General features: G+C 43.7%; 1 protein-coding gene across 4 annotated transcripts in view; it reads right to left on the reverse strand.

The window, feature by feature from the left end:
- The window catches only part of LOC124804674 (lysoplasmalogenase-like protein TMEM86A), a 469371-nt gene that overhangs the window by 71395 nt on the left and 383054 nt on the right, over positions 1–14922 (reverse strand). For all 4 annotated transcript variants that reach the window (XM_047264918.1, XM_047264917.1, XM_047264915.1 and 1 more), the window contains exon 2: positions 6583–6752. In XM_047264918.1, the coding sequence (XP_047120874.1) occupies positions 6583–6752 (170 nt within the window). The remainder of the gene's footprint in view (positions 1–6582; positions 6753–14922) is intronic.

Here is a 14922-nt window from a genome sequence, read left to right on the forward strand (position 1 = left end):
TGGTTCGCATGCTGTCACTTGTTGATGGCCCAGCACTGAAATATGCAGCAATCTGCTGAAGGGTTGCACTTCCTGTCACGTTGAACGATTCTCTTCAGTCTTCGTAGGTACCATTCTTGCAGAATCTTTTTCCGGCCGCAGCGATGTCGGAGATTTGATGTTTTACCAGATTCCTGATATTCTCGATAAACTAGTGAAATGGTTGTACGGGAAAATCCCCACTTCATCGCTACCTCGGAGACGCTGTGTCCCACAGCTCGTGCGTCGACGTAACACCAAGTTCAACGTCACTTATATCTTGATAACGTGACACTGTAGCAACGGTAACCGATCTAACAACTGCGAAAAACACTTTTCGTCTTATAAAGGCATTGCCGACCACAGTTCCGTATTCTGCCAGTTTACATATCTCTGTATTTGAACACGCATGCCTATACCAGTTTCTTTGGCACTTCAGTATTTATGTCAACGCATGACATTTTGCGAGTAGTGATTTGTTGTCCACTAAGCATCAAGCACTGCAGCAAATCGACTGTCTTCGTGTTCTATAGTTTTTGACTTGGGCGCGTAAGACGCCAGTTGTTTTTGCGCCCTAAAGCGCAACAAAACGAAACCAACCTCATCCGTACCGCAAACACACAGGGTCGAATCAGTCAAAAGAAGCCGGAACCATCCATGGTTAAAGGAGAGACGAGTAATGGCAATTAGAAACTTCCTGAGGTACACATCACAGGAGTACCATGGTCCTGGTAGTATAGCTGCACAATGCCTCCCTCTTTGTACGATAGGCGCCACGTCAACTGAGCTGGTGGGAATGGCACACTCTATTTCAAGAACTTCTTACCAATTTGTGGCAGCATGGGAGCACGTTGCAGATCATGCACTGCCATCCGTGGTGATGATACACGCTAGTAAGAACCGTGTCCAGCCTTTTGTAATATTCAGGGGACCGTCATAAATCGCGGTGACTTCAGTGAAATTATTGCCTTTGAACATAAGTGCCATCTCTTTTCGTCTCATTGCATATTTCTCTCACATACTTTCTGTACTATATCGTAAGTTTCATCGACCTGTGTTCTTGGCAGTGACACACGTGACAGTTACTTTCGTCCATAAACTTTGCATATCACTGTATTTTTTAAGGAAATAATGTATTGGATCAAGTTCCTGAAAAAAGGATCTTTATAAAAAAAGTAATGTTATGGGTCTATAAAAGTCAAAGCCAGTATTAGGTGTTATACGTACTGAAAACAGATAATTACAGGCTGATATTTAACTTTGATATTAGGAAGAAGAGAGATTTCATCGTGCAGTCAGATCACGATTTATGTAACAGGGGTAATAAAGGGAGCGAAATATAAATAATACTATCTAATAATTGTACAGCATCTAAAGAATGTAGTCTGAAACTGAGCATTAATTTAGCGGGAGTTATCTCCGACTAGGTACCGGTACTAATTACATTTCTGTATTACTGCTGCATTTAATAAGGAGAAACGAGTTGTTACGAAAGCCTCCGATTGACGTAATGATCGTTCTGTAGTCGTTAGAGGGAAGCTCTTATTACTACTTACGTCAATACAGTTTTTAGAAACACTACAGTGGATGACGCAAATTTTTTAATTACTTATATAATTAGTTAGAAAGAAGATAGAGATTACTCATGATTAGCAGTAATTACGCCCAATCACTTTTTTTTCAGTACATCACACAGAAAATTTTACAGACGTAAAATCATTACTTTCGTAATGGTGTTGTTTGTATTAATACTTTTAAGGGAGAGTAATTGCGTTAGCCAGAGTCGGGTCATTTCATTCTTAAAAAGAGTGCACCCTGTATAAATCTGAAATCAAATTACATGGCGCAGGTCTTAACGTATCACATAATGCTAGGAGGCTGCTTATAGCCATAAGAATTTTATGCAATGCTTCTCAAGGAGAGAAAGATGAGAAGGTAGAGCCGCAGAATATTTTGGAGTAGCACATCATCGCAGTAATATCGTAGGTACATCTTCAAGGAGATATGCATTTCCACTTCTCTTCATAATTTATGTATATTCGGTAACGAAGTTAGTCATAAACAGTCCTTCAAAATTTGCCAAGAATACTGATATCCGTAATTCCATACCTACTAAACTATTATAGCTGTCAGTGACTCAGAAACATTAAATATTTTCTGTAACTGGGCAAATCGTCAGACACATAGCAAAACAGATTTTAAATCTAAACCACGATTATGTCTTCAGAGCTACTACTACACAGAAGAACTTTTATTTAAAGCCTGGTAGCCTGTAAATAAAAAAAAACCTTGATTCTTAAATGTAGTCAAATGTGTACGGCAGAGAAATGTATTCATTAATTTTAAAACTTAACATGTATACGTATGCTGTAAACTGAATCGTTCCACATAATTTCGATTCAAAACTCGCTCAAATGATCCAACTATGCTTGGCGGACAGAACCTCAAAAGTCCGGAGTGGCTCTTTGTGTCCCTGGATTCGCAGCCCGCTGAAAGTCTCTGGCAAAACCCGAGACAATGTTCCAGATGTCACGCTAACATAGTGTCGAATTGCTTTAGGAGGAATGACTGGGCACTGGTGTCTACGATATCGAGAGACTAATCCAGTGAACATTATGCATTGAGTAGTAACTTTGAAGATAATATAAGAAGGTGAACTGAATCTCACTTCTTATTTTGTGGTGGAGTAATTGAGAACGAGATGTTAATTTCCAGCAAATTTATCTGCAGTCTGTAAGGAGACGAAGTCTGAGGCAAGTTAGAGGAAGAACGCACACGGATTCAGACCACAGACTAGCTGGACACTGATTAATAATACTTAACGGCGACCGAATATTAAATAAGCAACATTCATTGTCTATAAAAGGAGTGTCCAGGTGGCAACTTATCTAAGTGTTTGGTGCCTGAACTGGAGTATAACAAACCACCAAGCAGCCCAAGCCAACCTGAAACACTTCAGTGTTACACTATTATTTCAGCTACAGTATAACTTCCCAAGGTGCTGGAGTAGTAAATCCACGAAGCGACCCCACACGTAACTGCAGGCTTGACAAGCGTGCATGATCAAGCCGTTTTCTGCAAGCAGCTCTTCGCCTCCTCATAGCCCAAGCACTCTTGGACACGTATCAGTTTGAACTTCGACTATATGGAGCTTGCACGACAATGCCTCATTTCAGCCGGTTTTGTCTTTGTGATGTGGGGGAAAAAACCCGAAAGAGAAAAAGTGAGATGTGGTGTAAAGAATTATTAGTGAAAGGAAACTTAATGTGGTTACGCTTTCACCTCAAGATGCATGTAAACGATTGGTATTATCATCTGAGGTTCGAAGGAGAAACATATCTGAAGCTCCTAACACTTTTAACACACTTACTTAAAATACAGGATAGGATCTCGAGGTGTTCTTGCTGCAACACAACACCAAAGTTTGGCAATAATGTCGCTATTTTCTGTGAGCTGAAGAGGCTATATACAGATCTCACATACGCATCGATACACATACGCAATAAACAAGTACTGACTTAATGTATCTCACATACGCCTGTACAGAAGAATATAAGGGCCACTCAGATTAAAACGAGACCGATTGGGAACAAAAAGGCGGATAATTGTAAGTAGAACTCGCGCACCGGTGGTTCCGTACAAACTTAATTAATAATGAGGATAGATAGTTCATCCATCCCAGAAATCTCTACGATTTTTTCCCCGCTATCCACATCGGTTCAGGGAATTTTAAGACTTTCGAGAACAACAAAATAAATATTTTTTCGTGTGATATGTTGTTGTCGTGATCTTCAGTCCAGAGACTGGTTTGATGCAGCTCTCCATGCTACTCTATCCTGTGCAAGCTTCTTCATCTCCCAGGACCTACTGCAACCTACATCCTTCTGAATCTGCTTAGTGTATTCATCTCTTGGTCTCTCTCTACATTTTTACCCTCCACACTGCCCTTCAATACTAAATTGGTGATCCCTCGATGTCTTAGAACATGTCCTACCAACCGATCCCTATTTCCAGTCAAGTTGTGCCACAAATTTCTCTTCTCCCCAATTCTATTCAATACCTCCTAATTAGTTATGTGATCTACCCATCTAATCTTCAGAATGCTGTGTGATATAGTTACAAATTTTAAAAAAATTCAGGTCTTTTCCTTTACTTTTACTGCGAAACCTTGCGTCTCGCTAATTTTCACGATTCTAGTTCAACAGGAAGTGCCCTACACGTTTTGATGAGTGAGTTTGCGAGTTTCAAAATGTGTAACATAAACGGCAGTATCTTTTGATTGCAGTGACTTTGAAGCTTCAGTCTTTTACACCGCCAAGGGACCGCAGATATTAGTACGGGACACAACTTTCAACCTGGTAACTCTGCCCGTTTCTAAGAAAAATTGTTTTCAACAGCCAGCCAGACGGACAAACGGACGGACAACCAAGGGATCCTGTGAGGGTTCCGTTTTTACTGTTTCAGGTACGTAACTCTGAAAATAAATAAACTGTTCATTATTTCATAGTTATCGTGGTAAGTGTTAATAGACTTACCCTACAGTGGGACAAGACGGCCAATGCCTTCATGGAAAAATGTTTGCGGTTGCCTCCGGAACCTTCATTCTACGCAGGCGTGCACCTCTTCTCCCGAAGCAAACCGACGGCCGCGAATGTTTTTGCTCGGAAGCCATTACACGTCCTCCACACACGTCTGGTATCTCCCCGTATGATTTCCATGTTTTTGGAGACTTGACGAAAGACATTCGTAGACTTTGATTTGCTCGAGACGAAATACTGAATTCGGTCTTCCGAAGTTGTTTCACCGTGGAAGATCGTAACACTGTCCATCCTTTCAATCGTCATACGAACATCGAAATGGCAATATTTAGATAACCGATCGCGGAATTGAAAAGCTGCAACAATCGTTTAGTAGTGTAAAGGCGTTATGACCAGACGAGAGACCTATCCGTTTCTATAAAGATTATGCGAAAGAACTTGCTCCCATTCTAGCAGTAATTTATCGTAGATCCCTTGAGCAAAGAAAGGTCCCTAATGAACGGAAGAAAGCGCAGGTCATTCCAATTTTTAAGAAAGGCCGTAAGACAGATCGACACACTCGTCAATCTGTTGTAGGATTATGGAACATGTTTTATGCTCAAGAATTATGACGTTTTTGGAAAATGAACAGCTCCTCTATAAAAATCAACATGGATTCCGCAAACATAAAGCCTGCAAAACTCAGCTCGCTCTGTTCCTCCATGAGATCTACAGCGCAGTGGACGACGGCGCTCAGTTTGATGCCGTTTTCCTTGATGTCAGTTCGGCGTTTGACACCGTCCCGCATTGCCGTTTAATGAAAAAAATGCGACATTACGGAGTATCGGAGCAGACCTGCGATTGGATTCAAGACTTTCTTGCAAATAGAAGTCAACACGTCGCTCTTAACCGAACTAAATCGACAGATGTAAAGGTAATATCCGGAGTACCATAGAGAAGTGTGATAGGACCGTTGCTGTTTACAATATATACAAATGATCTAGTAGAAAGTATCGGATGCTCTTTAAGGCTATTCGCAGATGATACAGTTGTCTACACCAAAGTAGCAACGCCAGAAGACCGAGCGAGGTGGCGCAGTGGTTAGCACACTGGACTCGCATTCGGGAGTACGACAGTTCAATCCCGCGCTCCGGCCATCTTGATTTAGGTTTTCCGTGATTTCCCTCAATCGCTCCGGGCAAATGCAGGGATGGTTCCTTTGAAAGGACACGGCCGACTTCCTTCCCCGTCCTTCTCTAATCCGATGAGACCGATGACCTCGCTGTTTGGTCTCTTCACCCACACAACCCAACGCCAGAAGATAGTAAAAATTTACAGAACGACCTGCAGAAAACTGATGAATGGTGAGAACGTGTCTTGAGTCGTGTTTGGGTATCTCAGTCGGTAGAGCACTTGCCCGCGAATGGCAAAGGTCCCGCGTTCGACTCTCGGTCCGGCACGTAGTTTTGATCTGCCAGGAAGTTTCATTTCAGCGCACACTCCGCTGCAGAGTGAAAATCATTCAAGAGCAACAGATCTCTCGCCGAGTAACATGTCTGGAGCATGGTAAAGCAGAAACTTGAATTTCTCCTGAGTCTGCAAAACCTTTGCAAAATTGCAACAAAAGGTGCAAGCTGCTTGGGGCAGTACATCTCAGGATGCCATTCGGCACGTTTATGATCGTTTCCATGCGAGAATACACGACCGTGTTGCCGCCAGGAGGGGCGGGGAGGTATGGGGGAGGGGGAGGGAACACTGTATGATGCGAGTGTTTGGGCACCACTTATCGTGACGTGTGTTTCATCTGGTCTGAATTTATTATCGTATGTTATCATATAGTACTACAATGATAGAATACTTATCACATTATTTGTCAAGAAAATGGTCTAGTCCTTCTGGGGGTTGGATTATTTTTTTCCGTGGCAGTTACACAGTTTGGACAATCCGAATGCTTGTGAAAAGCTACCCAACGGACTGCCAAAGATCGTTGTGACGAATGCTCGGTCATGCACGCTTATCAAGCTCGCAGTTGGGCGTGTGTACTCACTCATCGCCGAGGCTGATGCCGTGCAGCAGGACGAAGCCGATGAGGCAGACGATGGGCAGGCACTTGACGAGCGTGGCCGCCCACGACGGCCGCTCCACCGGGATGAACAGCACGAAGTAGATGGCCACCGTCTTGAAGAACGGCACCAGCTTCGGGCCCACGCTCTTCAGCTGCAACACAAGAGGCAGCGCCTTCTTCTCAGCTGTTTTCTGATATACCCAACTGGTTGAATTGCTCTTACCAACTTCTCCGTTGTCCTCAGTGGTCACCCAAGGCTTCTTACAGTACTGGCCATTAAAATTGCTTCACCACGAAGATGACGTGCTACAGACGCGAAATTTAACCGACTGGAAGAAGAAGCTGTGATATGCAAATGATAAGCTTTTCAGAGCATTCACACAAGGTTGGCGCCGGTGGCGATACCTACAACGTGCTGACATGAGGAAAGTTTCCAACCGATTTCTCATACACAAACAGCAGTTAACTGGCGTTGCCTGGTGAAACGTTGTTGTGATGCCTCGTGTAAGGAGGAGAAATGCGTACCATCACGTTTCCGATTTTGATAAAGGTCAGATTGTAGCCTATCGCGATTGCGGTTTATCGTATCGCGACATTGCTGCTCGCGTTGGTCGACATCCAACGACTGTTAGCAGAACATGGAATTGGTGGGTTCAGGAGGGTAATACGGAACGCCGTGCTGGATCCTAAAGGCCTCGCATCACTAGCAGTCGAGATGAAAGGCATCTTATCCGCATGGCTGTAACGGATCGTGCAACCACGTCTCGATCCCTGAGTCAACAGATGGGGACGTTTGCAAAACAACGACCATCTGCACGAACAGTTAGTTTGCAGCAGCATGGACTATCAGCTCGGAGACCATGGCTGCGGTTACCCTTGACGCTGCATCACAGACAGGAGTGCCTGCGATGGTGTACTCGACGACGAACCTGGGTGCACGAGTGGCAAAACGTCATTTTTTCGGATGAATCCAGGTTCTGCTACAGCATCATGATGGTCGCATCCGTGTTTGGCAACATCGCGGTGAACGAACATTGGAAGCGTGTATTCGTCATCGCCATACTGACGTATCACCCGGCGTGATGGTATGGGGTGCCGTTGGTTACACGTGTCGGTCACCTCTTGTTCGCATTGACGGCACTTTGAACAGTGGACTTTACATTTCAGATGTGTTACGACCCGTGGCTCTACCCTTCATTCGATCCCTGTGAAACCATACATTTCAGCAGGATAACGCACGACCGCATGTTGCAGGTCCTGTACGGGCCTTTCTGCATACAGAAAATGTTCGACTGCTGCCCTGCCAGCACATTCTCCAGATCTCTCACCAATTGAAAACGTCTGGTCAATGGTGGCCGAGCAACTGGCTCGTCACAATACGCCAGTCACTACTCTTGATGAACTGTGATATCGTGTTGAAGCTGCATGGGCAGCTGTACCTGTACACGCCATCCAAGCTCCGTTTGACTCAATGCCCAGGCGTATCAAGGCCGTTATTACGGCCGGAGGTGGTTGTTCTGGGTACTGATTTCTCAGGATCTATGTACCCAAATTGTGTGAAAATGTAGTCACATATCGGTTGTAGTATAATATATTTGTCCAATGAATACCCGTTTATCATCTGCATCTCTTCTTGGTGTAGCAATTTTAATGGCCAGTAGTGTATTTAAATAATTCCGCCTACAGCTTTCAGTTTTACTTTATCTACATTTACAGTACAACCATACTCAGCAAAACACAAAAGTGCATGGCAGAGGAAACTTCCCATCGTACCAATTATTAGGGTTTCTTTCTGTTCCACTCACGTATGGATCGCAGAAATTATGATTTTTTCAAACGCCTTTGATCACGCTGTAATTAGGCTAATCTTGTCTTCGCGATCAATGTGGGAGCGATACTTAGGGGTTTGTAATATATTCTTTAATTCAACATTTAAATTTGGTTCTAGAAACTTTCTAATAAGGGACATATTGGATTTCTAACGCTGGAAACCGCACGAAACCTGCTTCGAACAAAACTCGATCGTACAAACAGTGGTCTGTGTCATTTCCTTGCAAAAGGTTGCATTCTACCCCAAGTGACATTTTACTAGAGAGAAATAAAGTAACAAAGTATAATATCATAGGAAGAGAATTATACTTAATTCACTGAATTCAGTGTATCATTAGATTTTCAATCAAGAAGTCAAAAATCCACTGCTTAAATCAACTACAACAGCGCAAAACAAAGATATCCCACACACCTGATAGTACTTATATTAGTCCTCATATTGCAGATCTGGGAGTTCGATGAAGAGTGGAAGACAGCAATGTGCACACCTCACTGAAGCCACGTGTTTAGATTCAGAAGCACTCTGGCATTCAAGGGACCAAGTACAGGGTGATTCAAAAAGAATACCACAACTTTAGGAATTTAAAACTCTGCAACGACAAAAGGCAGAGCTAAGCACTATCTGTCGGTGAATTAAGGGAGCTATAAAATTTCATTTAGTTGTACATTTGTTCGCTTGAGGCGCTGTTGACTAGGCGTCAGCGTCAGTTGATGCTAAGATGGCGACCGCTCAACAGAAAGCTTTTGTGTTATTGAGTACGGCAGAAGTGAATCGACGACAGTTGTTCAGCGTGCATTTCGAACGAAGTATGGTGTTAAACCTCCTGATAGGTGGTGTATTAAACGTTGGTATAAACAGTTTACAGAGAATGGGTGTTTGTGCAAAGGGAAAAGTTCTGGACGGCCGAGAACGAGTTATGAAAATGTAGCACGCATCCAGCAAGCATTTGTTCGCAACCCAGGAAAATCGACTCGCAGAGCTAGCAGAGAGCTGCAAATTCCACAATCAACCACATTGACACTTATCTGTCCGTAACTACCTGAACGTCAACTACCCGAGGCGATGGATCGGCCGCCAGGCAGCCCGTGACAGAGCACTTCATCACTGGCCTCCAAGAAGCCCTGATCTTACCCCCTGCGATTTTTTCTTATGGGGATGTTAAGGATATGGTGTTTCGGCCACCTCTCCCAGCCGCCATTGATGATTTGAGACGAGAAATAACAGCAGCTATCCAAACTGTTACGCCTGATATGCTACAGAGAGTGTGGAACGAGTTGGAGTATCGGGTTGATATTGCTCGAGTGTCTGGAGGGGGCCATATTGAACATCTCTGAACTTGTTTTTGAGTGAAAAAAAACCTTTTTAAATACTCTTTGTAATGATGTATAACAGAAGGTTATATTATGTTTCTTTCATTAAATACACATTTTTAAAGTTGTGGTATTCTTTTTTAATCACCCTGTATTAAAAGCCACACTAATTACATTTTCAAATGATGACGTGTGTATGTCAATGTCGTAACATATCTTCCGCCAAGCGTATAGCAACTTGAGCGTATACTTTGGCGCAGAAAAATTACTTTAAGCCACAGAGTGAAGTTTGATGATGAAATAACGATCACGTACCTTTACTTGTGGTTTGGGACATTATAGTCTTACAAAATCAGCAATCTTTCTTCGACACAGCTTATATTGCCTAAAGAAGTAAACATCAAAGGGTTGGCAATATTTTGTTGTTTACGGTGGCAATATCGTTGCTGTGGACCCAAGTTCAACGAAAATTCGTCACAATTACTTCTATTACCTAGTAACGCGAACATTTATAAATCATTGAAGCTGTATCTTGTACAGTTACTTATAAATCGCACATCCCTATACGAATTAATTGCTGGTGAATATCAATACCGAATATAAAACGACCGCGGGAAAATACGTTCGTGTCCCGATTAATTGTAAGAAGTTGCAAGGCAATTATCACGCTACGAGTTCTCAGAGACTAAAGAAACGCAAGCCTACATTTACTGACGTTAGTTGCTAGTTTTTTTTTTTTTTTTTTTTTTGGTATAGTTGACTGGAATGCACTACTCGAAATTACATAAGTAGCAACGATGAAGCATGTACTTAAAGATTGCTACAACTGTTAAAGACGTACACGTGTGTAGAGAGAGAGAGAGAGACAGACACAGAGAGAGAGAGAGAGAGAGAGAGAGAGAGAGAGAGAGTGTGCGCGCGCGCGCCTCTGGCGCAGGCAACAAGTTTCCAGTCATTAACAGTCCAATGTCGGTGTTGACGGCCCCAGACGAGGCGTAAAGCAGTCATCAAGGGTACACAAGTGGGCCTTCGGCTCCGAAAGCCCATATCGATAATGTTTCGCTGACTTGTTGATAGTCCAGCATTGAAATCTGCAGCAATCTGCGGAAGGATTGCACTTCTGTCACGTTGAACAATTCCCTTCAGTCGTCGTTGGTTCCGTTCTTGCAGGATCTTTTTCGGCCGCAGCGATGTCGCAGATTTGATATTTTACCGGATTCCTGATATTCGCGGTGCACTCTCGAAATTGTCGCACGGGAAAATCCCTACGTCATCGCTGCCTCGGAGATGCTGTGTCCCATCGCTCGTGCGATGCAATCGCACTTAAATCTTGATAATCCGCCATTGTAGCAGCAGTAACCGACCCAACAACTGCGCCAGACACTTGTTGTCTTATATAGGCGTTGCCGACCGCGGCGCCGCATTCTGCCTGTTTACATTTTTGTATTTCAATACGCATGCCTATACTAGTTCCTCTGGCGCTTCAGTGTATAAGGCGGCCGAGTTAGCTCAATATGAAGCATCGCAATACATCATTTCTCGTCGATTGCACTCTATGTTACAATGGACACCGTTTAAAAACTTGCTGGCTAACGTATGTAAGGCCACGGTCTATTCACGCTGCCCTGCGAATACTGAGCCATTACATACACCAGTTCGGCAAGAACTCGTCAATATCTGACGCGAGACGTGGCGTAAATCGGTGGACAGATTCCACGATTAGGTTCGAGAGAGTTTCTTCAATGGAGAACCACTCGAGCAATGGTACTTTCAAAAACTGAAACCAAACTAAATAGTATCTGCTTTGAATGAACATTCTTACTTTCTGTTTATTCGTTTTGCACATGGTGATTATGCTAAATGAGAGCAAACAGCTGGAAACGATCCCCGAGGATAAGAGTAGAAAAAGTCATTTGGACATGCGGCCCTAAGTGTCTTTCAAGGGAAGTAAAGATATTTTGTCAGAGACAAATGTTATCTGTTTAGTTTTCAATGACTGAAAGCATCCTTGAGAAGTGAAAATGTTTTGTCTGTACTAGCGTTTTAGCTTCACGCTCAAGAGGGTAGTAAAGTCGATGACAACGGCGCGCTCACGTATAGGCACCAGGGGCATCTATTGCCGACTCACTCTGCTCATGGACAACGTTACTGTCCTCTTGAGTGCAGAATGGAAACTCTAGTACAGACAGAACACTCCGACCGAGCGAGGTGGCGCAGTGGTTAGACACTGGACTCGCATTCGGGAGGACGACGGTTCAATCCCGCGTCCGGCCATCCTGATTTAGGTTTTCCGTGATTTCCCTAAATCGCTCCAGGCAAATGCCGGGATGGTTCCTTTGAAAGGGCACGGCCGACTTCCTTCCCCATCCTTCTCTAATCCGATTAGACCGATGACCTCGCTGTCTGGTCTCCTTCCCCAAAACAACCAACCAAAGAACACTCCGACTTGCCTCGTGTCTTCTGAAGTGAGCTTTCAGTCACTGAAACTAAACTGTGAGAGAGCTTTGATCTCGACCTTCGAGTGACGTACCTGGCTTGGAACGCGTTTCTAGCCATGTGTCCATATGACCTTATTTACCCCTCATTTTCTCAGGGGTCGCTCGGCTCCAGACTGTAGCGCCTAGAACCGCACAAATGGTTACAATTTCAGAAAAATTGGATGATTAATTCAAGAGAGAGAGCTTCGCAAAATAAGCATAATAATGCGTTCGTCCGCTTCTGGCCCTTATGCAAGCAGTTATTTGGCTTGCCACTGACAGAGTTATTCGATGTCATCATGCCAAATTTTGTCCAACTGCCACGTTAGCTCATCAAATCCCGAGCTGGTTGGAGGACCCGACCCATAATGTTCCACAAATGTTCTCAATTGGGGAGTGATCCGGGGACCCTGCTAACGAAGATAGGGTATGGAAAGCACGAAGTTAAGCAGTAGCAAATTTCACAGTGTGCAGGCGGGCATTATCTTGCTGAAATATAAACCCAAGATGGTTAGCCGTAAAGGGCAACACAACGGACCATACAATATAATCGACGTACCTCTGTGCTGTAAGGGTGCCGTGGATGACAACCAAAGGGGTCCAACTATGAAAAGAAATAGCACCCCAGACCGAAACTTCTAATTATCAAGTCATATGGCGGACAACAGTCAGGTTGGTATCCCACCATTGTGTCCGCACACACTTCAGAGGTCTGGAATCTCATTGACTGGAGTAGAACTGTCTTCAGTGATCATTCCCGCTTCGAAAGGAGCCCCGATGTCCAGCGAAGAGTCTCAGGAGATGACTGGACAGTTGTGGAATACCCCGCCATATTGCCCGAAAACAAGTAGTGATGGTCTGGAGTGCCATTTCTTTGACATCAGGTCTCTTTCGTTGTCATCCGCAGAGCCCTGACAGCACAGCGGTAGATCGACGGTATTCTACGTCCCGTTTTGTTGCCCTTCACGACAAGCAATCCTGGGCTTACATTTCAGCAAGATAATGTCCGCCCACACATGGTGACAGTTTCTACTGCTTGTCTTCGTGTCTGCCAAGTCCTACCTCCGTCGGGAAGGTCGCCGGATCTCTCTCCAACTAAGAAAGTTTGGGAGGGTTCCTCTAAGCGGCTCGGGATTTTGACGATCTAACGCACCAATTGGACAGAATTTGGCACGATATCCCTCAGCAGGACATCTACATTTATATATACATCTACAGCGATACTCTGCAAATCACATTTAAGAGCCTGGCATAGGGTTCATCGAACCACCTTCACAATTCTCTTTTATTCCAATCTCGTATAGCGCGCGGAAAGAATGAACACCTATATCTTGCCGTACGAGCTCTGATTTCCCTTATTTTATCGTGGTGATCGTTCCTCCCTATGTAGGTCGGTGTCAACAAAATATTTTCGCATTCGGAGGAGAAAGTTGGTGATTGGAATTTCGTGAGACTATTCCGTCGCAACGAAAAACGCCTTTCTTTTAATGATGTCCAGCCCAAATCCTGTATCATTTCTGTTACACTCTCTCCCTTATTTCGCGATAATACAAAACGTGCTGCCTTTCTTTGAACTTTTTCGATGTACTCGGTCAGTCCTATCCGGTAAGGATCCCACACCGTGCAGCAGTCTTCTAAAAGAGGACGGACAAGCGTAGTGCAGGCAGTCTCCTTAGTAGGTCTGTCACATTTTCCAAGTGTTCTGTCAATAAAACACAGTCTTAGGTTAGCTTTCCAGAAAACATTTTCTGTGTGTTTCTTCCAAGTTGTTCGTAATTGTAATACCTAGGTATTTAGTTGAATCTGCGGCTTTTAGATTAGGCTGATTTATCGTGTAACCGTATGGGACCTCATCATCATCATCATCATCGTGTAACCGAAGTTTAACGAGTTCTTTTTGGCACTCATGTGGATGACCTTACAGTTTTCGTTATTTAGGGTTAACTGTCACTTTTCGCACCATTCAGATATCTTTTCTAAATTGTTCAATTTGTTTTGATCTTATGATGACTTTGTTAGTCGATTAACGACAGCGTCATCTGCAAACAACCAAAGACGGCTGCTCACGTTGTCTCCCAAATCGTTTATATAGATAAGGAACAGCAAAGGGCCTATAACATTACCTTGGTGAACGGCAGAAATCACTTCTGTTTAACTCCATGACTTTCCGTCAATTGCTACGAACTGTGATCTCTCTGACAGGAAATCACAAATCCAGTCACATAACTGAGACGATATTCCATAAGCACGCAATGTCACTACGAGCCGCTTGTGAGGTACAGTGTCAAAAGCCTTCCGGAAATCCAACAATACGGAATCCATCTCAAATCCCTTGTCAATAGCACATCGTGCAACTCCGTCAGTCATGCCAAGCCAAATAACTGCTTGCATAAGGACCAGAGGTGAAGCAACGCATTATTTTACTTGCTATGTTTGTGAAGCTGTTTCTCCTGAATGAAACCATTTTTTTTATTGAAACCATTTGTCTGTACACGCACATCACATTTACCTATTACCGCCATTCGGACAATTCCTCCGTAGTGCACTTTTTTTTGTTTTGTTTTGATTGTGTAACGTATCTATTGTAATTTTCAGCTAAAGGTAGAATTTCGCAATCGTGAGCCTTCGTCGTACTCTTACGTGTGATTCGATTCGTCATTCGTCCCTCAACATTAGGGGACACCAGCCTACACTGTGTCGCTCC

This window comes from Schistocerca piceifrons, chromosome 7 (assembly GCF_021461385.2).
Source record: "Schistocerca piceifrons isolate TAMUIC-IGC-003096 chromosome 7, iqSchPice1.1, whole genome shotgun sequence".
In the NCBI taxonomy this organism is placed as follows: domain Eukaryota; kingdom Metazoa; phylum Arthropoda; class Insecta; order Orthoptera; family Acrididae; genus Schistocerca; species Schistocerca piceifrons.